The sequence below is a fragment of the Jaculus jaculus genome, chromosome 14 (genome assembly GCF_020740685.1).
Source record: "Jaculus jaculus isolate mJacJac1 chromosome 14, mJacJac1.mat.Y.cur, whole genome shotgun sequence".
NCBI classification, from domain to species: Eukaryota; Metazoa; Chordata; class Mammalia; order Rodentia; family Dipodidae; genus Jaculus; species Jaculus jaculus.
Window position 1 is genome coordinate 21,543,240 of NC_059115.1, and position 24,737 is coordinate 21,567,976.

The window sequence follows — 24,737 nt, forward strand, 5'->3', positions numbered from 1 at the left end:
TCTCCTGTCTCCTCCTCCCGTTTCTCAGGCCCCCACCCAGCTCAGGCTGATTGCAGAATTCTGAACACTTTGTAGCAACCACACGTCTTCCACGCTCTTTCCCCTCTGTCCCGCCCTCTCCTTATGATGGACAGCTGCTTAGACCAATCACTTCCACCCGGCTCAGGAACAAGCCCCACCCCTCTGGAATTCGAGTCCTCCGTACTGGCGGCAACCGGACTGAGCCAACTGGATCCTCTCCACCAATGAGAAGACGCCCCCAAGCGCGGACCAATGGCGCTTGTCCGGAGGGGCGGGCACTGCCTCCTGGCGGCCGCGGGGTCTCACTGCAGCTCCTATCCCGGGTCAGTGACGCCGCGGCCCCCTCCTACCTAAGTCGGGAGCTCTCCCGGGCGGGGGTGCGGTCGTGCAAGAGGAAGCGGGGCGCTTTGCCACCTTGCCGGGGACAGCCACCTACCCGGCTCCTCACTTAGTCTCGTGCATTCTCTGGCTCCCCTTCTATGGTCCTCTGAGCCCCTTGCCTGCACCAGCCATGCCTCTAAGCCGCAGTCTGTCCATGTCTTCACTCCCAGGACTGGAGGATTGGGAGGATGAGTTCGACCTGGAGAACACCGTGCTTTTCGAGGTGGCCTGGGAGGTGGCCAACAAGGGTGAGCACGCCTGAGGCATCAGGCTGAGGGGCTCTTGGGATTGTGATTCAGAGGAGGACAGGGCTACACTGAGGCACTCTCCAGACCTGGGCAAAGCCCTGTGACTTTTGTGTCCTTGGGGAGGGGCTGGATTTCGCGTCCTGGGCCTGCGAGGAAGGGAAGAGAGGCTACTCAAGAAAGCTTCAGATCCTGAGATCTGAGGGATAGAACACTCGGCGAAAGATTCCTGGTTCCTAGAGGAAGGGACAGGAGACCTGGGGCATGAAGGATGAGAGGCACTGAGACTTATACAGGCAACCTTGAGGAGTGGGGAGGATTCTTGGGATCCATAGTCCTGGAGAAAGTGATCTCAGGATGTGGCTCCGACCCGGAGAGTTCACCCTTGTAGAAAAAGTATTTATGGACTATTCTGGGAATATCTGGAGACCTGGCCACTTGAAAGGAACGATGAGAGGGGATTGCAGTTTCTTAATTCGTAGGGCCTAGGTGGGAGAGGGTTGAAGGCCTAAATGCCTGGCTTCCAAGGAGCCCGAGCCTGGATTCTTAGGCAGAGAGAAACGGGAAGGCTGGAAGTCCTAAGTTGGTCAGGGGCTGGGCCCTAGGATGGGAGGGGCTGCAGTTGGGTGTACAAGGCATTCTAGACCCTGTGTTACTGGTTGGAGAAAAAGCTGGGTTGGAATCTCCAGGATGGCCTGTTTGGATCTCACTCCTCAGAAGCATAGGGGTCTAAGAATTTGTTTTGCTGGATCTTGGGGGGGAGAAGGGAACAGAGCCCCCCATAATGATGGGGGCAGGGAAACCAAAAACTGCATAGCCCCTGGGCCTTGGCTTTCAAAGGTGAGGAAGCTAGGGATCTAGACTCTTAGATCTGAGGTAGAGTTATGGTGGGGGCAGTGGTCAGCCCTGATAAGCAGGGTCCCTCAGATGTGTGTGGTAAGGAATATTGATTCAGGCTTGCTTGGATAACTTGGAAAAGCTGAATATGACATGAACCCTTTCTTGACCATGGCCTGGAGCAGGACTGAGGATTTGAACCTGAGTCCACCATGCTTGTGCTTCTGTCCCTTGGTTCCATGAGACCCAGGTGCCCATCTTTCTCTCTTCTCAGACCCAGGAGTCTCACCAAAATCCCCGTATTTCCTCTTGACTGGAACCTTCAGTCCTTCCCCTTTTCTGGGTCCAAAGTTTGGGTTTCCATTCCCTCTGCCCCATACCACCTGAGCCCATCCCCCAATCCACCAGGGGGCCCATTCTCATGCTCTTGGGCCCACAGTGGGTGGCATCTACACGGTGCTGCAGACGAAGGCAAAGGTGACAGGAGATGAATGGGGCGACAACTATTACCTTGTGGGACCATACACGGAGCAGGGTGTGAGGACGCAGGTGGAGCTGCTGGAGCCCCCAACCCCCTCCCTGAAGAGGACACTGGACTCCATGAACAGCAAGGGCTGCAAGGTGGGACATAGCACTGCCCTGCCACAGAGCAGGGTCAGCACATGGAGGAGGGCTGGGGATGGACAAGCCCAGGGTCCATAGGAGGCAGGAGCAGTCATAGGGGGCACTTTCCCAGCAGATCTAGAGAAGAGAGAGCAATAGCCAGTCAACAGATGTGGGGTCTGATGAAGTGGACTGGGGAATCCGGGATCTGGGTAAGTGGACACAGACAGACCTAAAGAAACATGAATCCAGGAGACTTGAGATCGTCAGTGTTAGAGAACAGGAACAAGCCAGAGCCATGAGTGGCAGCTCACACTTGTAATCCCACCTCTTGGGAGGCTAAAGGAAGATCGCTCTGAATTCAAAGGCAGCCTGGGCTGCAAAGCAAGACCCTGTCTCAGAGAAGGGAGAGAGGGAAGGGAGAGAGACAGGGGAAAACAGGAAGACAACCAGCCATATAGAGCCCTGGGTTATATGGACTTGAGTTCAGATAGGTGTGGAACAGGGTTCTGGAATGTAAAGTACAAGTTCTACCCCCCTGCTGCTGTGTGCCCATGGCTAAGGATCAGCTCATATAGCATCTACCTCATGAGAGGGTAAAGGAATTAGGAACTTAGCCCTGGAGTGTGAGCTGTTATCCCCTTTGTTCCCACTGCCGCTACCACCATCACCACCACTGTAGACAGCCATGTGTGGACAGAGAAGTGGACATGCTGGCACACTTAAAGAATGTACCTCAAGTACAGAAGACAGAGCACCAGATGCTTGAGATAAACCTCAAGCCTAGAAGGAGCTAGAAAGATAGAATACTGATGAAGATAGGAGAGAGAGGTAGACCCAGATCCAGAGACTAAACCTAAAAATGAGAATAGAGGGCTGGAGAGATGGCTCAGCAATTAAAGGAGCTTGCTTGTAAAGCTTGACAGCCTGGGTTCAAGTCCCTAGTATGCAAAAAATAATGCATAGGGCTGGAGAGGTGGCTTAGCAGTTAAGGCACTTGCCTGCAAATCCTAAGGACCCAGGTTTGATTCCCCAGAACCCACATAAGCCAGAAGCACATGGTGGCACATGCATCTGGAGTTCATTTGTAGTGGCTAGACACCCTGGCATGCCCATTCTATCTGCCTCTCTCTCTCTCTCTCAAATAAATACATAAATAAAATTTTAAAAAATGTTTTAAAAAATGACACATGTATCTGGAGTTCATTTATAATGGCAGGAGGCCCTGGTATGCCCATGTTCTCTCTTATCCTGTGTCTCTCAAATAAATAAATATTAAAAAAGAGGATAGCAGGGCTGGAGAGTTGGCTCAGCAGTTAAAGATACTTGCTTGCAGAACTTGACGGCCTGGATTCAATTTCCCAGTACCCATGTAAATCCAGATGAACAAAATGACACATGTATTTGGAGGTTGTTTACAGTCGCAGGGGCCTCTGGCATGTCCATGCTCTCTCTTGTCCTCTCTCAGTCTCTCAAATAAATAAATATTAGAAAAGAGGATAGGGGCTGGGGGACATATGGCAAATATATAGAATTCCAAGTGAGGGGCTAGGGGTGTAGTTAGTGGGATAGCATTTACCTAACATGGGTAAAGCCCTTGGTTCAATCGCCAGCACCACAAAGAAAAGCAAAAGGAAAGAAAGGTAGAGAGTGAGAGGCAGCTGCTGGGGCCAGGGCTATGAGGAACAGGCAGAAGGTATAGACAGATCATGGACAGGACTGGGAGACAGGTGCAATGGCTCTTCCACTCATTCACAGCCTACATTTCTGGTTGGATCTGGAGTCCATTCAGGCTAGACCATGTCCCTAAGAGACCCTAGAACAGCCCTGTTCCTCCCCCAAAGACAGCTGTTCCTAAGAATAACCCCCCCCCTCCAGCAAAAGGGCAGACAACAGCTGGGTGGGGGAAGGGCATCATAGTGAGGCTCTCCCAGGGCCAAGGCAGATTGGGGAAGAGGGTGAAACATGTCCCTTGGTTAGAGCTGTCGCAGTAGGCCCAGAGTCATAGTCATGATCTAGGGAGGAAATTTGCCAATAGAGGAATCTGATGAGAAATCAGATGAGAAAGTGAGTCCTTTTTTTTTGTGGGGGGGGAGGTGGGGTTTTCAAGGTAGGGTTTCACTCTAGCTCAGGCTGACCTGGAATTCACTATGTGGTCTCAGGGTGGCTACAAATTCAGCAATCCTCTTACCTCTACCTCCCAGGTGCTAAGATTAAAGGTGTATACCATCATGCCCGGCTTGAGAAAGTGAGGGCAGTTGGTAGGAAAATGTAGTCCTGAGGTGGAGACAGGATGGGTGTTGTTAGACATGTGGCTAAGGATTACAAAACAGGACAGTGGACAGAGGAGAGAAGTAGGTGAAGACAGTATAATGAAAGGGACAGAAATGTAACCACAGGTGGGGACAGAAAAAAAAAAGTGTGACAGTAAAAGACATTTCCAGACCTGCCGAGATGGCTCAGAAGTTAATGGCACTTGCTTGCGAAGCCTGACGACCTGGGTTCGATTTCCCAGTACCCACATAAAGCCAGTGTCTGAGGCCCTAGCATGCCAAATTGTGGTGTAGTGTGGTATTTTGCAATGACTCATGTGCCTGGAGTATGTTTGCAGTGGCTAGAGGTCCCAGTGCACCCCTATTCTCTCTATCTGCCTCTTTGTCTCTCACTGTCTCTTAAATAAGTTATGTATGTATGTATATATTGGGTTTTTCAAGGTAGGGTCTCACTCTAGTCCATGCTGATCTGGAATTCACTATGTAGTCTCAGAGTGGCCTCAAACTCACAGTGACCCTCCTACCTCTGCCTCTGGAGTGTTGGGATTAAAGGAGTGTGCCACCATGCCCAGCAGAAAAAAAAATATAATATATATATGTGTGTGTATGTAGTGTGTGTGTGTGTGTGTGTGTGTGTGTGTGTATATATATATATATATATATATATATATATATAATTTTTTTTAAAGGATTGTTAGAATAGGTCACAGCAAGTAGAAATAAGGCAGCTGGTGAGCGTGGTGAGCGTATTAGGCTGGAAAGAGACAACTGCCCAAGGATGGTAGAATGCAAAAATACTGAACATGCTTATGTCTACTACCCAGGTATATTTTGGGCGTTGGCTGATTGAGGGGAGCCCCTTGGTGGTGCTCCTGGATGTGGGGGCCTCAGCCTGGGCCCTGGAGCGCTGGAAAGGCGAGCTCTGGGACACCTGCAACATCGGGGTGCCCTGGTATGACCGTGAGGCCAACGACGCCGTTCTTTTTGGCTTCCTCACCACCTGGTTCCTGGGTGAGGTAGGCACCACTGCCATCCCCACCTTACGCTTTCCACTGAAAATACAATGACCACCGGCCTCTGTATCAGAGGGTAGGCTTCTCTCTAGGCATTCTGGGAGTTGTAGGCTCTTTGGTCCAAGGTTTAGGTCTGGTACTTGGGGACATGAACATCCAGGTCTAGTTCTTCTCAAACTGTTCCAAGTGTAGACCCCTAGGGCCTCTGGTCAGTAGGGGGCTGACCCCAGGACTTCTGGAACTTGTACTTCTCTGGTCTCATATTGACTGAACTTAAGCCTTCAGAAGGATACCGGATGCCCTCAAATCCCGAATCTGTTTCAGAACAAGGAAGCTTGGTTTTATCTAGGAAACTTAATTTTCCATTATTAGAACAACAGGAGCCATTTGTTCCAAAGCATTTAAGGAGTTATATTTCATTTTGTGCCAGTGTTACTTGCAAAAGGTCTACTGTACAAGAGCTCTTGGAAGTTTGTCCATGAAAACTTTAGCTCTTTTAGTTCAACTTTACTAGGATTTAGAAAGTGACAAAACAAACACAATGGCCAAGCTCCCATGAGCCTCCAGGGATGAAACCAGCTCATAAGCCTGTTTTGGGACATAGCTCCTTGTTAGTGGCTATTGCTTGCTTTGTGCCAGTGGTAATGGTTACCTCTCCCCTGCTTTCTGGTCCTTGCTGGGAATTGCTGGTTCCTTTTGTGGTACTCATGGAGACATAGTGAGTGACTCGGTCCCTGTTGCCCCACAGTTCCTGGCCCAGAGCGAAGAGAGGCCACATGTGGTTGCCCACTTCCATGAGTGGTTGGCAGGCATTGGACTCTGCCTGTGCCGTGCCCGGCGCCTGCCTGTGGCAACCATCTTCACCACCCACGCTACACTGCTGGGGCGTTACCTGTGTGCTGGCGCTGTGGACTTCTACAACAACCTGGAGAAGGTGAGCTAGGCTTGTGGGACATGCTGGGTAAAGCCTAAAACTCTGGGAATTCCAAAGGGATCCAGCTCCCTCCTCCCTCAGACCTAGGGGTTCAGCCCTGTCTTCTTCCCTCAGATCCAGGAATCTAGACCCTAGTGGTTCTACCTGTTGGCCCCGCCCCACCCCCACCCCCCACCCCCGCCCAGGACCCTAGAGTCTATTCCTGAAGTCTCCTTCCCCATCATCCCAACCTGACCTCCTCACTTCCTGACCAGTTTAACGTGGACAAGGAAGCAGGTGAGAGACAGATCTACCACCGTTACTGCATGGAGCGAGCAGCAGCCCACTGCGCCCACGTCTTCACTACCGTGTCGCAGATCACTGCCATAGAGGCTCAGCACCTCCTCAAGAGGAAACCAGGTAAGATCTGGGCTGCAGTCCCTAAATACGAGTGAGGTAAGAAACTGCTGCAATATAGACTGTAAAAAATGTTTCCTTTCGGCCGGGCGTGGTGGCACACGCCTTTAATCCCAGCACTCAGGAGGCAGAGGTAGGAGGATCACCGTGAGTTCAAGGCCACCCTGAGACTACAGAGTTAATTCCAGGTCAGCCTGGACCAGAGTGAGACCCTACACTCGAAAAACCAAAAAAAAAGTTTCCTTTTTAAATATTTTATTTATTTACTTATTTGAGAGAGAGTGAAAAAGAGGAAGAGGCAGATCGAGTAAGAGAGAGAGAATGGGCCCACCAGAGCCTCTAGTCATTGCAAACTCCAGACACATGCACCACCTTATGCGTCTGACTTTACGTGGGTACCAGACAATCAAACTCTGGTCCTTAGGCTTTGCAGGTAAGTACCTTAACCATTGAGCCATCTCTCCAGCCCCTAAAATTGATTTGCAGCCGGGCGTGGTGGCGCACGCCTTTAATCCCAGCACTCGGGAGGCAGAGGTAGGAGGATCGCCATGAGTTCGAGGCCACCCTGGGACTACAGAGTTAATTCCAGGTCAGCCTGGACATGAGTGAGACCCTACTTCGAAAAACAAAAACAAAAAAAAAAAATTGATTTGCGAGCAGAGAGAATGGGCGTGCCAGGGTCCCTACCCACTGCACATGAACTCCAGATGCATATACCACTTTGTGCATCTGGCTTCATGTGGGTACTGGGGAATCAAACTCTGGTCATTAGACTTTGCAGGCAAGTGCCTTAACTGCTGAGCCATCTCTCTAGCCACCAATATAGACTTTTTGTTTTACTTCGAGAATAAGAACTAGAAGGCCTTCAGGTTGAAATAGTAACGTATGAATATGGTTGTCTGGCTCTTTATATCCTAGAGGTTAATGGGAGTTGTAGTTTCTTTGATTCTAATTCTAATTTTTTTTTTTTTTTTTTGAGGGAGGGTCTCACTCTAGCCCAGGCTGACCTGGAATTCACTGTGTAGTCTCAGGGTGGCCTTGAACTCACAGCGATCCTCCTACCTCTGCCTTTTGAGTGCTAAGATTAAAGGCATGCATCACTATGCCCTGCTGATTTTAATTGAAAAAAAAATTATTTCTAGCTGGGCCTGGTGGTGCACGACTTTAACCCCAGCACTCAGGAGGCAGAGGTAGAAGAATCACCATGAGTTTGAGGCCACCCTGAGACTACATAGTGAATGCCAGGTCAGCCTGAACTAAGTGAGACCCTACCTCAAAAAAAAAAAAAAAATAATAATAATATTAATGTGTGTGTGTGTTATTTCTTTGTCAGTTTATCAACTTATTTGAGTGTTGTCAGTTTATGTGAGACAGAGTGGGAAGGTAAATGAAAGAAAAAATGGGCACACCAAGGCCTCTTGCCACTGCAAATGAACTACAGATAGATGTGCTGCTTTGTGCATCTGGCTTTACATGGGCATTGGAAGATCAAATCTGGACTAGCAGGCTTTGCAAGCAAGTGTGTTAAAGTATTGAGCCATTTCCCTAGCCTCTGACTATAATTTCAGAAGTGGTAAGATATAGTAATTGGCTAATGTATATGTTACTCCAAAAAGAATGAAGAGCTGGGCATGGTGGCGCACGCCTTTAATCCCAGTACTTGGGAGACTGAGGTAGGAGGATTGCCGTGAGCTCAAGGCCACCCTGAGAATACATAGTGAATTCAAGATCAGCCTGGACAAGAGTGAACCCCTACCTCAAAAAACAAACAAACAAACAAACAAAAAGAATGAAAGAATGCAGCTAGAGTAGATTTGTATTTCAGAAAAGTAAGGCTGAAACTAGTCTTACAACCATTCTCTTATGAATGTAAGTAAGGTGATAACTACAACTCCTAGAAGTTCTTTCTTGTTCTGCTTTGTAGTTTTTCTGAAACTTTGTCCTCAGGCCTGATGGGGGTTGTAGTTTTTAAATTGATGTGCTTTAATTTCTATGAGAGGGAGGGCTGGGGATATAGCTCAGTGGTAGGGTGCTTTCCTAGTATGCACAAGGCCTGAGGTTTGCAAAATAATAATATAATAACATTATTAATTGTATAAGAGCAGGACATAATTGGACCACTGAAAGAGGTATGAAGGTAGAAAATGTTTAAGAACTACAACTCCCAAGAGCCTCTGAAGTAGAAAGGTCACTGTCTGGTCATTTGTAGGAGCTGAGGAGATTGGGAATTGTGCTTATGAGAATAAACAAATAATATCGGGCAAGAAGGGATCTGAGTAGTGGGGTAAGTCTGTTATCATGGGAGATCACAGATGGCTTACTAATTAATAAAGGTGCAGAGGAAAAGGCAGCTTTCCTAAATTAATCCTTTAGCCAGATTCATCAAAAAGGAGAATAAGGGCTAGAGAGATAGCTTAATGGTAAAAGCATTTGCCTGTGAAGCCTAAGGACCCAGGTTTGATTCCCCAGTACCCACAGAAGCCAGATGTGGCGCATGTGTCTAGAGTTCATTTGCAATGGCTGGAGGCCACTCTTTCTCTCAAATAAGTAAAATAAAACAAAAGAGAATGAGACATTCTCCCCCAATCCCAGATATTGTGACCCCCAATGGACTGAACGTGAAGAAATTCTCCGCCATGCACGAGTTCCAGAACCTTCATGCTCAGAGCAAAGCTCGGATCCAGGAGTTCGTGCGTGGCCATTTTTATGGGTATGTGGACCAGATGACCAAAAGAGAAGGGCTGAGGCCTAGTCCCCAGGGCCTGAGGGAAGAGGGCTGGGGTCTGGACCCCTGGATATAAAGGAAGAAGACTGGGCCTGGACCCCCTACATCTGAGGGAGGACTGGGGTGTGGACTCCTTGGTCAACTATGAGCTCTGTTTCCAGATGTCTTGATATCTGGTATTATGGGTTGGATATTAATGTAAATCCTCATCTAAGGAGAAAAAAAATCTGCAACTTCCAGGAGTCCCACTGATGTCTTTGCATTATGTTAAATTTCTTTGGTCCTGTAGCTTCTGGGATTTTGTAGTTTTCAGAGCAAGACTCCAGAGTCAGGGTCTTGGGCTTCACCCTATCCTGTGGCTTCTTTAGGCACCTGGACTTCAACTTAGACAAGACCTTGTATTTCTTTATCGCCGGCCGCTACGAGTTCTCCAACAAGGGAGCTGACGTCTTCCTGGAGGCCTTAGCCCGGCTCAACTATCTGCTCAGAGTAAGGCCCGGGCCAAGGAGCAGAGTGAGGAGGGACTGAAGGTGGGTTAGGTAAAGCCATGGTTTGAAGCAGGGCGTAGAGACCCAGAAAGAAAATCAGAGGTTGGGCTTGGTGGCACATGCCTGTACTCCCTGTATTCGGGAAACTGAGGCAAGAGGATCACAAATTCAAGGCTTGCTTGGGCAGAAGAATGAGTTCAAGGCCAGCCTAGGCAATTTAATGAGAGTCTATATCAAAAAGTATAAAGAGGGCTGGGAATGTGGCTCAGTAGTAGAGCTCCTGCCTAAGATCCACAGGTGTGGTTCACTTGGGGAGTGCTTACCGATGTGAGAGACTCTTTTGTTCAACAACACCCCTCCCCCCCCCACTGCAAAAGATGAAAAAGATCAGAGATCAGAGGGGCTATCGGGATAGTAACTCCGTCCCACAGTTCTGCTTATCTGCAGAAGCCATGGTGAGGTCCTAGCAGTGACAAAGCCCATTCCCATCCCTGCTGTCCCACACCCTCACCTCCCCTCTCTTCATTTCCCCAGGTGAATGGCAGTGAACAGACAGTGGTTGCTTTCTTCATCATGCCGGCCCGGACCAACAACTTTAACGTGGAAACCCTCAAGGGCCAAGCTGTGCGCAAGCAACTCTGGTCAGTAGCCCTGGGCTTGGCACCCGGTCAACCCAATGCCTGTTTGTGCACACAGACAGTCTCACCGTGGCCATCTGTATTGTGGTCAGCCTGCCCCACCAATCTTGTGAAGTCATTGCTTTAGTCCAGGGACAGCCATAGCAAGTCATTCTCTAGACAAGTGTGACAGCAGACCAGGTCTCTGATAATCTCATAGTGAAGTTCCTCTCATGTCACCCTCTGTTGCTTTCTTTGTGGGTTTCGGTAAACTACTTCCCCTTGCTGAGTCGTTTGCTCCCTTAACCCGAGTCTTTGAGCATCTACCCCATGTCGTTCACCTTTGTAGGACCTTGGAATAGCAAGTGCAAAGGCCCTGAGGCATGGTTGAGAATGAACAAGGATTCCAGTGTGGCAAGAACAGTGTGTCCAGGGAAGAAAATTAGGCCTAAGCTATGGGAGGATTGTAAGCCATGAGGCTGTCAGGTGACACTCTTTCCTAATTTTTGTGCCAAGACATTCTTCTGTCAGAATCTTACTCCTTGTTTATAAAACAGCCTACCATTGCTCTGTCCAGCACTAGCCAAACCCTAATAATAGCTGACATTTCTGGAAGGCTTGTCATCTGCCAGTTTTTCTCCTTACCTCTTTTGAGTCCTCCCTGTAAACCCCTGAAGCTGCTTTTATTTTTATTTTCTTTTTCTTTCTTTCTTTCTTTTTTTTTTTTTGAGGTAAGGTCTCATTCTAGCCCAGGCTGACCTGGAATTCACTATGTAGTCTCAGGGTGGCCTCAAACTCATGGCAATACCCCCTACCTCTGCCTCCTGAGTTCTAGGATTAAAGGTGTGCGCCACCATGCCTGGCTTGGTTTTATTTTTACACTCATCCAGCTGAGTCACTGAAGTAAGACAGGAAAGACCGCCTGTCCACAGCCACATAGTTCAAGGCACCCAAGCATTCCCTGGTGCCCCTCCTCCTCCTGGAGCCCCTGCTACACAGCTTCGCTGTTCTGGCCTCAGAGTTCCCGCTGCCCTCAGAGCCTGATAATAGTAGCAGGTGGTGTACACGTGAAATTGTGGCTCTTCTTTTCCAGGGATACAGCCAATGCAGTGAAGGAGAAGTTCGGGCGGAAGCTTTACGAATCCTTACTGGTGTGAGTGAACAGCCAGCCCAAGCTCTGTCCCCAACATCAGCACCATGACCCTTCCTGGCACCTTATTGCCACATGCTTACCCCTGCTCATTTTACAGGGGAAGTCTTCCAGACATGAACAAGATGTTGGACAAGGAGGATTTCACTATGATGAAGAGAGCCATTTTTGCCACTCAGGTATAGGTTGGTACCCCTTAGCAGAGAGCTGCCAGTTGTCAGTGGTGTGGCCCCTGAGGCTGCTTGTCCCACAGATGGCTGGGACTTCTGATTTCTTGCGTGGCCCTATATGGAGGGAGCAATTCTGAAGTCTACAGAAAGGTGTGAAATGTATGGTAAAACTTCAGTTCCCAGGAGCACTTTGGGCAGGCTGTTTTCTGTGACATTTTGCCAGGGTCCTGCTGGGAATTGTGGCTTTTTTTAGGTCTTTGGGGGTCAGTGTACAAAAAGTCAAACGGACTTTAAGAGTAAAGATCACCTTACAGGAAGAAATGCAGCTGCCAAATTCTGTCCTTGCTGCCAACTGGCTTCTCCCCAATGCCCTTCTGGGAATGGTAGTTTTTTGGGCTTGTCTCATGATAGACACACACCAGCTAATTTTTTAATCCCACTGCCTATAGTGTTAGTCTTCAGATACTCCTGGCAGTTGGAACTTCTTTTTTTCCTGATGGGATTAAGTGAGCAGGAAACATTAATGAGGGCAACCATAAAATGAGAACTACAACTCCCATCAACCCTTGAGATTTTTTTTTTTCTTTTTTTTGGAATGCATTGACTTCCCTTGCCTGGGAGGTTTCTGGGAATTAGAGTTCTTTCACTCCTTTTGGGCCAAGGGACATTGGTGCCTTTGTTAGAGAATAAGGGACCTAAAAGGCTATGATGCATAAATGAGGTGAGATGTGCATTTGGTTAAACTAATTTCCAAGGCCCAAAGAAAGGTCTTCTGCATTCATGAATGTTGCTAAGTGGGTGCTTCTGGGAGTTGTAGTTTCTTGTGCTTGTTAGGCTGAAGGTGAGTATGAAACAATCTCTAAACAAAACCAGATGTGGTAGCACATGCCTTTAATCCCAGAATTTGGGAGACATAGGGAGCAGGATTGCCCTACATTCAAGGCCATTTTGAGACTACATAATCCAGGTCAGACAAGGCTAGAGTAAGACCCTGCCTCAAAAGAAAAAAAAAAAAAACAAAATAGAGCTGGGCGTGGTGGCGCACGCCTTTAATCCCAGCACTCGGGAGGCAGAGGTAGGAGGATCTCAAGAGAGTTCAAGGCCACCCTGAGACTACATAGTGAATTCCAGGTCAGCCTGAGCCAGAGTGAGACCCTACCTCGAAAAAAAAAAAAATCTTTTTAAGTCCATATTTGTAACCTCTGGAGTTCTTTTCATTGTAGCATTGTCTTGCTATTGTGACTCCTGGGAACCATAGTTTCTTTGCTTCCACTTTGGTGTGAAGTGTTTGACTTGGAAAAGAAAACTTTAACTCCTGTTAGCCCCTGCTTCTTGATACCATTTTTTACAACTTTTCCCTTGGCCTTGGTAGTTAGAGACTCCTTTAATGATAGAGGAAAGAATATATAATAAAATAGCTCTGAGCCGGGCATGGTGGCACACGCCTTTAATCCCAGCACTTGAGAGGCAGATGGATTGCTGTGAGTTCGAGGCCACCCTGAGATTACATAGTGAATTCCAGGTCAGCCTGGGCTAGAGTGAGACCCTACCTTGAAAAAACAAAGCAAAACAAAAAGCCAACCAACCAACCAATCAAACAAACACAAACAAAAAAGTATGTATATATCTGCTTTCCCATAAACATCTTAACACTGGCTCTGCCTTTAGGCTCATAGTAATTAAGAAAGAGCCAACCAGTACAACTCCAAATAATCTCTTGTGCTTTCCATAGACATCTAAGGTCCCTATGACCTATGGAGAAGTCTCCTGTTCCTTTTCTTTTTCTTTTATTTATTTACTTAATGGTTTTTCAAGGTAGGGTCTCATTCTAGGCCAGGCTAACCTGGAATTCACTCGGGATTCTTAGGGTGGCCTCAAACTCACGGTGATTCTCCTACCTCTGCCTCCTGAGTTCTGGGATTAAAGGTGTGTGCCACCAACCTGTCTTTTTAAATTTTTATTATATTTATTTGAGAGAGAAAGAGGCAGATAGAGACAGAGAGAACGGGCACACCAGGGCCTTTAGCTGCTGCAAATGAACTCCAGATGTATTTGCCACCTTGTGCATCTGGCTTATGTGGGTCCTGGGAAATTGAACCCGGGTTCTTAGGCTTTGCAGGTAAGTGCCTTAACTGCTAAGCCATCTCTCTAGCTCTCCTGTCCCTTTTCTGACTCCTGTCCCACTTGTGGCTTCTACAGCGGCAGTCTTTCCCCCCGGTGTGCACCCACAATATGCTGGATGACTCCTCGGATCCCATCCTGACCACCATCCGCCGAATTGGCCTTTTCAACAGTAGTGCTGATCGAGTGAAAGTGAGTAGGTTACTAGGCAGTGATGGGTTGGGAATGCCAATACTAGTGGTTAGACCCTGGGCATGTCACACCAGCATCTGCCGCCAGGGACACCTCCTCCAGCCTGGCGGCTGGAGACCTAGGTTACAAGCTTTAGTAAAACACTTGATGGAGCTGGAGAGGTGGCTTAGCGGTTAAGGCACATGCCTGTAAAGCCTAAGGACCCCGGTTCATTCTCCAGGTCCCACATAAGCCAGACGCACATGGTGGCACATGTTTCTGGAGTTCTTTGGCAATGGCTATAGGCCCTGGCACACTCATTCTCACACACACTCTCTCTCTGTGTCTCTAATAAATAAATAAAAATGAAATCTTGGGCTGGAGAGATGGCTTAGCGGTTAAGCGCTTGCCTGAGAAGTCTAAGGACCCTGGTTTGAGGCTCGATTTCCCTAGGACCCACGTTAGCCAGATGCACAAGGGGGCGCACGCATCTGGAGTTCATTTGCAGTGGCTGGAGGCCCTGGCGTTCTCTATCTCTATCTGCCTCTTTCTCTCTGTGTTTGTTGCTCTCAAAATAAAATAAAAATAAAAATAAAAAAAATTAAATCTTAAAAAAAAATAAAACACCTGAGTCTATGGGGGACACACATTCAAACTATCACACTGTGTGACTTTATCACACTGTTGCAGAGTTGGAGAGATGGCTTAGTGGTTAAGACGCTTGCCTGCAAAGCCTAAGGAACCAGGTTCAATTCCCCAATACCCACTTAAAGCCAGATGCACAAAGTGGCACGTGTCTGGATTTCAGTTGCAGTGGCTAGTGGTCCTGGTACCCCCATTCTCTCTACCTCTTCTCTCTCTCTTTCTCTCAGATAAATAAAATATTTTAAACATATTTATTTGAGAGAGAGAGAAAGAGGCAGAGAGAGAGAGACGATGAGTGCACTAGGGCCTCCAGCCACTGCGAAGGAATTCCAGACACATGCTCCCCCTTGTACATCTGGTTTCCGTGGGTCCTGGAGAATCGAACTGGGATCCTTTGGCTTTGCAGGCAAATGCCTTAACTGCTAAGCTACCTCTCCAGCCATATATATGTACTTAATTATTTATGTATTTTAAGAATAGTATTGCATATTGTCTGAGCCACTCTAGGCTGTCAGGAAATAGCTATTAGGAGCTTGGGCTAAGCTCTTTTCTTTCATTGCCAGGTGATTTTTCACCCAGAATTCCTCTCCTCCACAAGTCCCCTGCTCCCTGTGGACTATGAGGAGTTTGTGCGTGGCTGCCACCTTGGTGTCTTCCCCTCCTACTATGAGCCTTGGGGCTACACTCCAGGTGAGTGCAGGGCAGGGTGGCAGGGTGCTGGGGCCTTTTTCAGCTTGGGCCATGAGCCTCAGGCAAAGTGTCCCTTGTTTAGGGACAGTGGTAGAACCTTCTTCTGGTACTGGGTATGATTTGGTGGCACACAAACCCATGAGGTCAGGACTGAATGACTAGGGTCCATTTCAAACAGCCTTCACTGTTCACCTGATCTCCCCTAATTAGCTGCTATTTAGTCTCCACTGAGAGCAGCTGCCTCCAAATTCATCAACACTACTGATAGAGCAACATTGTCCCCAGTGACCTTCAGATTCCCTCTCTTCAACCCAGAGCTGAAGTGGAATTGTTTATGTACAATTCTCCCTCATTTCCAGGACATTTGTGTTTTTACACCCCCACTCCAGCCCACCCAGATACAACCCCTTCCCCAAACTTTTTTGCATGATTGTTTTTGTTTTTTTGTTGTTTTGTATTCGAGGTAGGATCTCTGGAGAGATGGCTCAGCAGTTGTGCATTTCCTGTGCGGGTATGAAGGTGGGGGAGGGTGGGCTGAGACTCTCCAGAACCCATGTGAACGACACACTGCAGAATCAGTAAGAGATTGTGGCACAAGGAAAAAATACAGATGGGTGAGTAATGGAGGAGAGCATCTGGGCAATCCCGTAGGGTGCTGCATCAGCACATACAAACATGCATGCAACACACTACACATACTGTGAACACTCAGAACAAAACAAAATACCAGATTGTGACTTCATGGAGACCAGCAGCTGGGAAGCTGGGCTTCATTACCCCAAAACCTGCCACCAAGCAACATACCTCCTCCAGCAAGGCTCCACCTCCCAAATTGCCTCTAGCTGGGGATTGAGTATAAGGCTTCTTTACATTCAAACAACCACAGCAAGTGAATTCACTTTTTTTTTTGAAGTAGGGTCTTGCTCTAGCTCAGGCTGACTTAAATTCACCATGTCATCTCAGGGTGGCCTCAAACTCATGGTGGTCTTCCTACCTCTGCTTCCTGAGTAGTGCTGGGATTAAAGTTGTGCGCCACCATGCCTGGCTGTATTTCATTTTTAAAATTATTTTTATTTATTTGCAAGTGAGTAAAAGAGAAAAAAAGGGGGGTTGGGCATGCCGGGGCTTCTTACCACTGCAAATGAACTTCAGACACATGCACCATTGTATGCTTCTGGCTTTACATGGGTACTAGGGAATTGAACCCTGGAAGACAGGTTTTGCAAGCAAGTGCATTGAACCGCTAAGCCATTTGTCCAACCCTATTTTATTTTGTGAGGTTTCTTTCTTTCTTTCTTTTTCCTTTTTTCTTTTTTTTTTCGAGGTAGGGTTTCGCTCTAGTCCAGGCTAACCAGGAGTCTGTAGTCTCAGGGTGGCCTCCTGAGTGCTGGGATTAAAGGCAATCACCACCACACCTGACTCGTTTTTGTTTTTTTTTTTTTAGGTAGGGTCTAGCCCAGGCTGACCTGGAATTCACTATGTCATCTCAGGGTGGCCTCAAACTCAAGGGCAATCCTCCTACCTCTGCCTCCCAAATCCTGGGATTAAAGGCGTGCGCCACCAAATTTTGTGGGTTGTGTATGTGTGGCATATTTATATGTGTGTCGGTGTCCACACCATACAGACACATGTGCATATTGTGCAAAGACCAGAGGAAGACATTAGGTGCCCTCTGTCATGCTTCTGGTTTATTTCCTTGAGGCAAGAGTTTATCATAGAGCCTGGAGCTGCCAATTTTGTTCAAACTTGCCAGGCCCAAGGATCCTTTTTTCTCCACTCCAGTGCTGAGGTTACCGGCATGCATGGCCTTTTTTTTTTTTTTTTTTTTTGAGGTAGGCTCTAACTCTAGCCCAAGCTGACTAGGAATTCAAACTAGTCCCAGGCTGGTCTCGAATTTACAGCGATCCTCCTAACTCTGCCTCCCTATTGCTGGGACTAAACGCGTTCACCCACACCTGGCCATGCATGACTTTTTACAACGGTGCGGCACATCCCAACTCAAATTCCCATGTTTGAGCAACAACTCTTCTTACTTGTGGAGCCATCTCCCCAGTTCCTGAATTACTACCCTTTCTTGGTCTCTCAGATTCCTTTTTGGGGAAATGGCAGACTGGATCCATGGGCACAGTGAGGATGCACTTTCCACAGACGCCAGCAGGTGGCGCTGTGGAGGCGCCTCACAGTGTTCCCTGATGTTTCCTTCCCATGCCTTCCCGCAGCGGAATGCACCGTGATGGGCATCCCCAGCATCTCCACCAACCTCTCTGGTTTCGGCTGCTTCATGGAGGAGCACATAGCAGACCCCTCAGCTTACGGTCAGTGCCGGTTCTTGCAATGGGGAGGAGTCCTGGAACCAACATCGCTTCCAAAGCCCATTCTCACACCTTGGCCCTGGTCTCTGCAGGCATCTACATTCTAGACCGAAGGTTCCGTAGTCTGGATGATTCCTGCTCGCAGCTCACCTCCTTCCTTTACAGCTTCTGCCAGCAGAGCCGGCGACAGCGGATCATCCAGCGGAATCGCACTGAGCGGCTGTCTGACCTGCTGGATTGGAAATACCTAGGCCGGGTATGAACCTACCCCCCCCCTTGTTTTCTTCCCCAGACACCTTGGCTGTCAGCCCCTAGTTATATAACCTCAAAAGGCTGCAGCACGTGGGTCTGTCCTACTGTAAACGTTGCTGTCATTTTAAGAAAATAATCTCGGGCTGGAGAGATGGCTTAGCGCTTAAGCGCTTGCCTGTGAAGCCTAAGGACCCCGGTTCGAGGCTCGGTTCCCCAGGTCCCACGTTAGCCAGATGCACAAGGGGGCGCACGCGTCTGGAGTTTGTTTGCAGAGGCTGGAAGCCCTGGCGTGCCCATTCCCTCTCTCTCCCTCTATCTGTCTTTCTCTCTGTGTCTGTCGCTCTCAAATAAAAATTTTAAAAAAAATTTAAAAAAAATTAAAAAAAAAATAAAGAAAATAATCTCAGGCTGGAGAGATGGCTCAGCACGTGTTAGGACCTGGCTTTGACCTCCACTGCTTACACAAAAAGCCAAGTGTGGGGCTGGAGAGATGGATCAGTGGTTAAGGCACTTGCCTACAAAGCAAAAGGACCTAGGTTCAATTCCTCAGTACCCATGTAAACCAGATGCACAAAGTGGCAGGAACATGTGGAGTTCTTTTGCAATGGCTGGAGGCACTGGCCATACCCATCCTCATTCTCTCTATCTTTACAAATAAATAAATAAATAATAAAAGTTGGGCGTGGTGGTGCACACTTTTAATCCCAGCACTCAGGAGACAGGTAGAAGGATTGCCTTGAGCTCAAGGCCACCCTGAAAGACTACATAGTAAATTCCAGGTCAGCCTGAGCTAAAGTGAGATACTACCACAAAAAAAAAAATAATAATAATAATAAAATAACAAAAGATGGGTGTGGCCACACGTGCTTGTAATCTCAGTGCTGAGTGGGGAAGACAGGAAAATCACTGGGACTTGCTGGTCAGACAAACTGACCAAAAAATGGTAGCTCCAGGTTCAGTGAGAGACTCTGTCTCAAGGAAAAGTAATAGAAGCACCTGTCTCCAAACAAAACAACAAAAGCCTGGGAAAATGGCTTGTGGGTTAAAAAGCACTTTCTTGAGTCAGGTGTGATGGTACACGCCTTTAATCCCAGCACTTGGAAAGCAGAGATAGGAGTAGTGCTGTGAGTTTGAGGCCACCCTGAAATTAGAGTGAATTCCAGGTCAGCCTGGACCAGAGTGAGACCCTACCCCAAAACAAAACAAAACAGAAAACAAACAAAAAGCACTTTCTCAAACCAAAGAAGGAAAGTCAAATTAATTTCTAAGAAAGACATTTGTAGAGTTCTCATTTGCAGTGATTTCTTGACAAAGCAGTATTTAATCTGGGGATTTTCTGCCCCAGTTGGTGAGGTGTAACTCTGGGATTGTCCAGTCATGGCTCTGCTAATACCCATGTGAGGCGAACATTTGCATAGAGGAGACTGGAAAGTTTGACCCAATATGTAGCTAAAAGTTGGAGGCGAGCCTGGGGTACATAGCAAGACACTATTAAAGCCTAACAAGACCACAAAGTGGCCAACAGGACCTGGTGTCACAGATCTGTATTCTCAGCTACTTGGGAGGCTGAGGCAGGATGATCACTAGTTCAAGACCACTGTGAGTAATTTAGTGAGTGAAAAGACACCTGTAACCTCAGCACCTAGGCAGCTGAGGCAAGCAGATCACCACAAGTTTGATGCCTACCTGGACTCTAAAGTGACTTTCCAGGTCTGCTGGGCTACAGAGTGAAACCCTAATCTCCGCACACACAAAAAAATGTCTGGGGATATGGCTCTGTGTGTGACGTGCATACCCAAGTTTGATCCATGCCACCCCTGTAAGAAGCTGGGCATGGCTGTATACACCTATGACCACAGCACTGAGAGGGGTAGAGGCAGGAGGATCCCTGGGACTCACTAGTCTAACAAGAAATCAGCAGCCACAGGTTCAGTGCAAGACTGTATCTCGAGGAATGAGGCAGAAGAGCAAAGGACACGTGATGTCTTCCACTAGTCTCCCCAAATGCGCACATCCATGCACATGCAGGTTCACACATACCACACTGACACACCAAAAGCTAAAAGGCTAAGCATGCCAGAGCATGCCTATGGTCCTTGTGCTCAGGAGGTACAAGCAGAAGGGTCGCTAGGGCTTTTTGAGTAGCTAGTCTACCCAAATTGGTGAGCTCTCGATTCAGTGCAAGTCCCTGTCTCAAAAAATAGGATGAGGCAGGTCAGCCTGGGCCAGAGGGAGACCGGACCTCAAAAAAGACAAAAAATAAAAATAAAAATAGGATGAGGCTGGAGAGATGGCTTAGCGGTTAAGGTGCTTGCCTGTGAAGCCTAAGGACCAACGCTCGACTCTCCAGGTCCCATGTAATCCAGATGCAAGCGTGCAAGGTCGCACATGCACACAACATGGCACATGTGTCTGGAGTTCAACTACAGTGGCTGGAAGCCCTGGCATGCTAGTTCGTTCTCTCCCTCTCTCCCTCTCCGCCTCCCTCTCTCTCTTGCTCTCTCTCTCTCTCTTGCTCTCACTTTTCTTGTATTAAAAAACAAAAATCAGGTCAGGCATGGTGGTGCACACCTATAATCCTAGCATTTGGGAGGCAGAGGTAAGAGGACCAATGAGTTTGAGGCCACCCTGAGACTACATAGTGAATTCCAGGTCAGCCTGGGCTAGAGAGAGACCCAACCTTGAAAAACCAAAACAGAAAAGAAAATAAAAGAGAGGCTGGTGAGCTAGCTTAGCAGTTAAGGCGCCTTCCTGCAATACCTGGAAACCTGGATTCTATTTCCCAGTACCCATATAAGTCAGATGCATAAGGTGAGATGCATGCATCTAGAGTTTACAGTGGCTAGAAACCCTGGTGTGCCCCCCTCTTTCTCTCTCTCACACACACATACATTCATATATATATGTAAAAGTATAGATGGGTTAGGAAGATGGCTCAATGATAAAAGGCATTTGCTTCCAAGGATGCTGGCCTGGTTCAATTTTCCAGTACCCACGTAAGCCAGATTCACATGGGTGGCACATGCTGGAGTTTGCTTGCACTGGCTAGAGGCCTTGGTGTGCTCATTTGCTCACACTCTCTCTCTCTCTACCTGTCTCTCAAATAAATAAAAAATAAAATATGTATTTTTTCCAATCTTACAAATAGTTTTTAATCGTTGCAATTAAACAGGGAGACAGGAGCTTGATGGTCACAACATGTGATGTGTATTTATGAAATTTCTTCTGATATAAAATAAGTAAATGAATAGTCAAAATAAGTAAATAAAAAACTGAAAAACCTATGTGTTTGGGGTTCAACCTACAAGTAAGAGTAGAAATGCCTGTGTCACCAGGCAGAAAGAAAACACTACTCCTTTTATGTTATGGTATTCAAACATTCATCTTTGACAAGCACCTTAACCACTGAGCAATCTGTTCCTTTAAAAAATAAAATATTTTTAAAAATAGCTGTAGTGGGCTGGGGAAATGGCTTAGCAGTTAAGGTGTTTGCCTGTGAAGCCTAAGGACGGTGGCTCAGTTCCCCAGGACCCATATAAGCCAGGTGCACAAGGGGGCACATGTGTCTGGAGTTCATTTGCAGTGGCTAGAGGCTCTAGCATGTTCTTTGTCTCTGTCTGTCTGCCTCTTTCTCTCTTTTCCTCCCTCCCTCCCTCCCTCCCTCTCTCTCTCTCTCAAATAAATAAAAGTATATTTATTTTAAAAAATAGCTATAGAGGTAGAGCTCCTGTCTAGAATCCACAGTGATGGCCTGGGGCATGGCTTAGAGGCAGAGCTCCTGCCTAGAATCTACAGGGAGAGGGGCTGGGGGCATGGCTCAGAGGTAGAGCTCCTTCCTACCTAGAATCCACAGTGAGGGCTGGGGGCATGGTTCAGAGGTAGAGCTCCTGTCTAGATCCACAGTGAGGGCTGGGGGCCTGGCTCAGAGGTAGAGCCCCTGCTTAGAATCATCAGTGAGGGTCTGGGGGTGTGACTCAGAGGTAGAGCTCCTGTCTAGAATCCACAGTGAGGGCTGGGGGCGTGGCTCAGAGGTAGAGCTCCTGTCTAGAATCCACAGTGAGGGCTGGGGGCGTGGCTCAGAGGTAGAGCTCCTGTCTAGAATCCACAGTGAGGGCTGGGGATGTGGCTCAGAGGTAGAGCTCCTGTCCAGAATCCACAGTGAGGGCTAGGGTGTGGCTCAGTGGTCAAAAAAGGTGTGGCTGGGATTTATTGGCCAGGGAGTGTATCTGCCCCCTGTGTACTCTGACACTTCCTCTCCTTTCTCCCAAGTACTACATGTCTGCCCGTCATATGGCCCTGGCCAAAGCCTTCCCAGATCACTTCACCTATGAGCCACATGAGGCAGATGCGGTGAGTAGACCCAGTACTAAAGCTGTGTCAGGAACAGAAGGCTGGGCTGGGGGTAAGAATCTCTTCTGGGGCAGGAAGGGCTACTGGCTGCCTCTTGATTTTTCAGTGGCTTGTGCTCACTCTAGTTTATTCCCACGCCCACATTTTCAGACCCAAGGGTACCGCTACCCACGGCCAGCCTCGGTGCCACCATCACCCTCCCTGTCCAGACACTCGAGCCCACACCAGAGTGAGGATGAAGAAGAGCCCCGGGATGGGTCCCTGGAGGATGATGGTGAACGCTACGATGAGGAGGAAGAGGCTGCCAAAGATCGTCGCAATATCCGCGCACCTGAGTGGTCACGCAGGGCCTCCTGCGCTTCCTCCACCGGTGGCAGCAAACGCAGCAACTCGGTGGACACGGGTCCCTCCAGCTCGCTCAGCACGCCCAGTGAGCCCCTCAGCCCTGCCAGCTCCCTGGGCGAGGAGCGCAACTGAACCCTGCACTCCACCTCACTCCCTTGCCCGCTGCCCTGTGTTCTTCCTGCAGAGAGTGGGTGCAGACATGCTGTTCCTGAACCCCCCTCCAGACCATGAGTGGGGTCCACGCTCTGTGTGGTCCACAGCCCAGCCCCTGCACCACTCATTCGTGGCCCTGCATCTCCACTGTGGGAGCTCTCACACTCCACAATGCTGTGCCTTTCTTGGATTTTAGAATGCATTCTGTGCTCTGGCTTGGACTGGGGGCCAGAAGCCAGGAGTCTGCCATTATTACTCCGCAAAGTGCTGGAGATTTTAGGAAACCTGGCCTGTTGTTTTCAGGATTGGGGCTTCTTTAGCATATCCCGCGATATACAGAGTTTGTTATGCTCAGACGTGCCCCAGGGACCACCATGTGCTGGAAACCCGGTGGCTTCCCTGCAAATGGGGCAGTTAAGTCCAGAGTGAGCACACTTCAGGGATTAAGATAACTGAATGCTTACAGTCCTCCATTCTAACCCGAACTCAGGCTCAGGTCTTGGGTAGAAGACCCCTCACTCCAGCTCCTCCAACCTCTATACTTTGGCCAAGCCTGGCTGCTCATTTCTTTCAGGGGTGGGGGATATTCAATCTCAGACTAGACACCTTTCTGCCTTCTGGCCTTTCCCTGACCAGATCCTTCTCCTTCCCTTAGTTAACCAGCCTCTCTTAAGGACAAAACTGGCTGTCTACCCCCACCCCAGCCACTCAGGCCACTGAGAAACCCTTGGGTTTTGGGTCCCAGCTGCTGAACCTGGAACCTTGTCACTGTGCTACACCTTGGGTCCCCTTCCTCAGTCTAGAACCAAAACCATTGGGTTCTAGAAGACCTACATTTACCTCGAGGCCCTTCCACCCAAAAGCTGCATCCTGCCTCCAGCATCAGGAAACTCCAGGAGAGACTCACGTGTGCTATGCCTGATGCGCTGCTTGGTTTGTAGTCAACAGAAGGGTGGAAGGCGTGTGTCAGAGATGGAAAAATACACATGTATTTAAGCATCCCAAGTGTGATTGGAAGTGAACACTTGATGGGCCTGATTCCTAACTCCCTCAATCCTCATGGGTTTTTTGGCCTTGTTCCCCCCCCCCCAAAAGTAGGGTCTCACTAGCTCAGGCTGACTTGGAATTCACTCTGTAGTCTCAGGGTGGACTTGAACTCATGGCACATGAACTCACAGTGATCCTCCTACCTCTGCCTCCGGAGTGCTGGGATTAAAGGCGTGTAACACCACGCCCGGCTGGTTTTTTGTTTTTAATTTATTTATTTGAATGATGGAGAGAGAAAACAGGCACACCAGGGCCTCTAGCCACTGCAAACGAACTCCAAATACATGTGCCACCTTGTGCATCTGGCTTACATGGGTACTAGAGAAGCAAACCTGTGTTCTTTTGCTTTGCAGGAAAGCGTCTTAACTGCTAAGCCATCTGCAGCCCTTGGTTTGTTTTTAGAGGTATGCTCTGACCATGTAGTCCAGGCTGGCCTCAAATTCATGGCAATCCTGCCTCAGCCTCTTCAGTGCTGGATTGACAGGCCATAGACGCTAGGCCCACTTCTTCATTTTAGTTCCTGCTCTCATCTCCCTAGTCACGGTTGTTGTTTTTCCGTTCTTCCCAGGCTGACCTCAAACTCAAGGTGACCTCCTACCTCTGCTGGGATTAAAGATGGGTATCATCAAGCCCTCCCTAGTCTTTTAAAAAAAAATTTTTTTGGTTCATTTTTATTTATTTGAGAGCAACAGACAGAGAGAAAGAGGTAGATGTATATAGAGAGAGAGAATGGGCGCACCAGGGCTTCCAGCCACTGCAAACGAACTCCAGACGTGTGCCACCTTGTGCACCTGGCTA

The 24,737-nt window shown here is 48.3% G+C and overlaps 1 protein-coding gene across 2 annotated transcripts; it reads left to right on the forward strand.

Annotated features, from left to right (window-relative positions):
* The first annotated feature begins 328 nt into the window (after positions 1-328).
* Gys1 (glycogen synthase 1) lies at positions 329-23,891 on the forward strand. Of its 2 annotated transcripts, XM_045134115.1 has the most exons (16): positions 329-650; positions 1,924-2,105; positions 5,185-5,376; positions 6,122-6,307; positions 6,562-6,706; positions 9,296-9,413; positions 9,797-9,917; positions 10,451-10,557; positions 11,627-11,686; positions 11,784-11,862; positions 14,053-14,166; positions 15,354-15,480; positions 17,700-17,795; positions 17,885-18,048; positions 22,314-22,394; positions 22,545-23,891. In XM_045134115.1, the coding sequence occupies exons 1-16, from the start codon at positions 533-535 to the stop codon at positions 22,869-22,871; spliced, it is 2,217 nt and encodes a 738-aa protein (XP_044990050.1). In that variant the 5' UTR covers positions 329-532; the 3' UTR covers positions 22,872-23,891. The 2 variants fall into 2 exon arrangements, with proteins under 2 accessions (XP_044990050.1, XP_044990051.1); XM_045134116.1 differs by lacking the exon at positions 1,924-2,105.
* Positions 23,892-24,737: the final 846 nt, after the last annotated feature.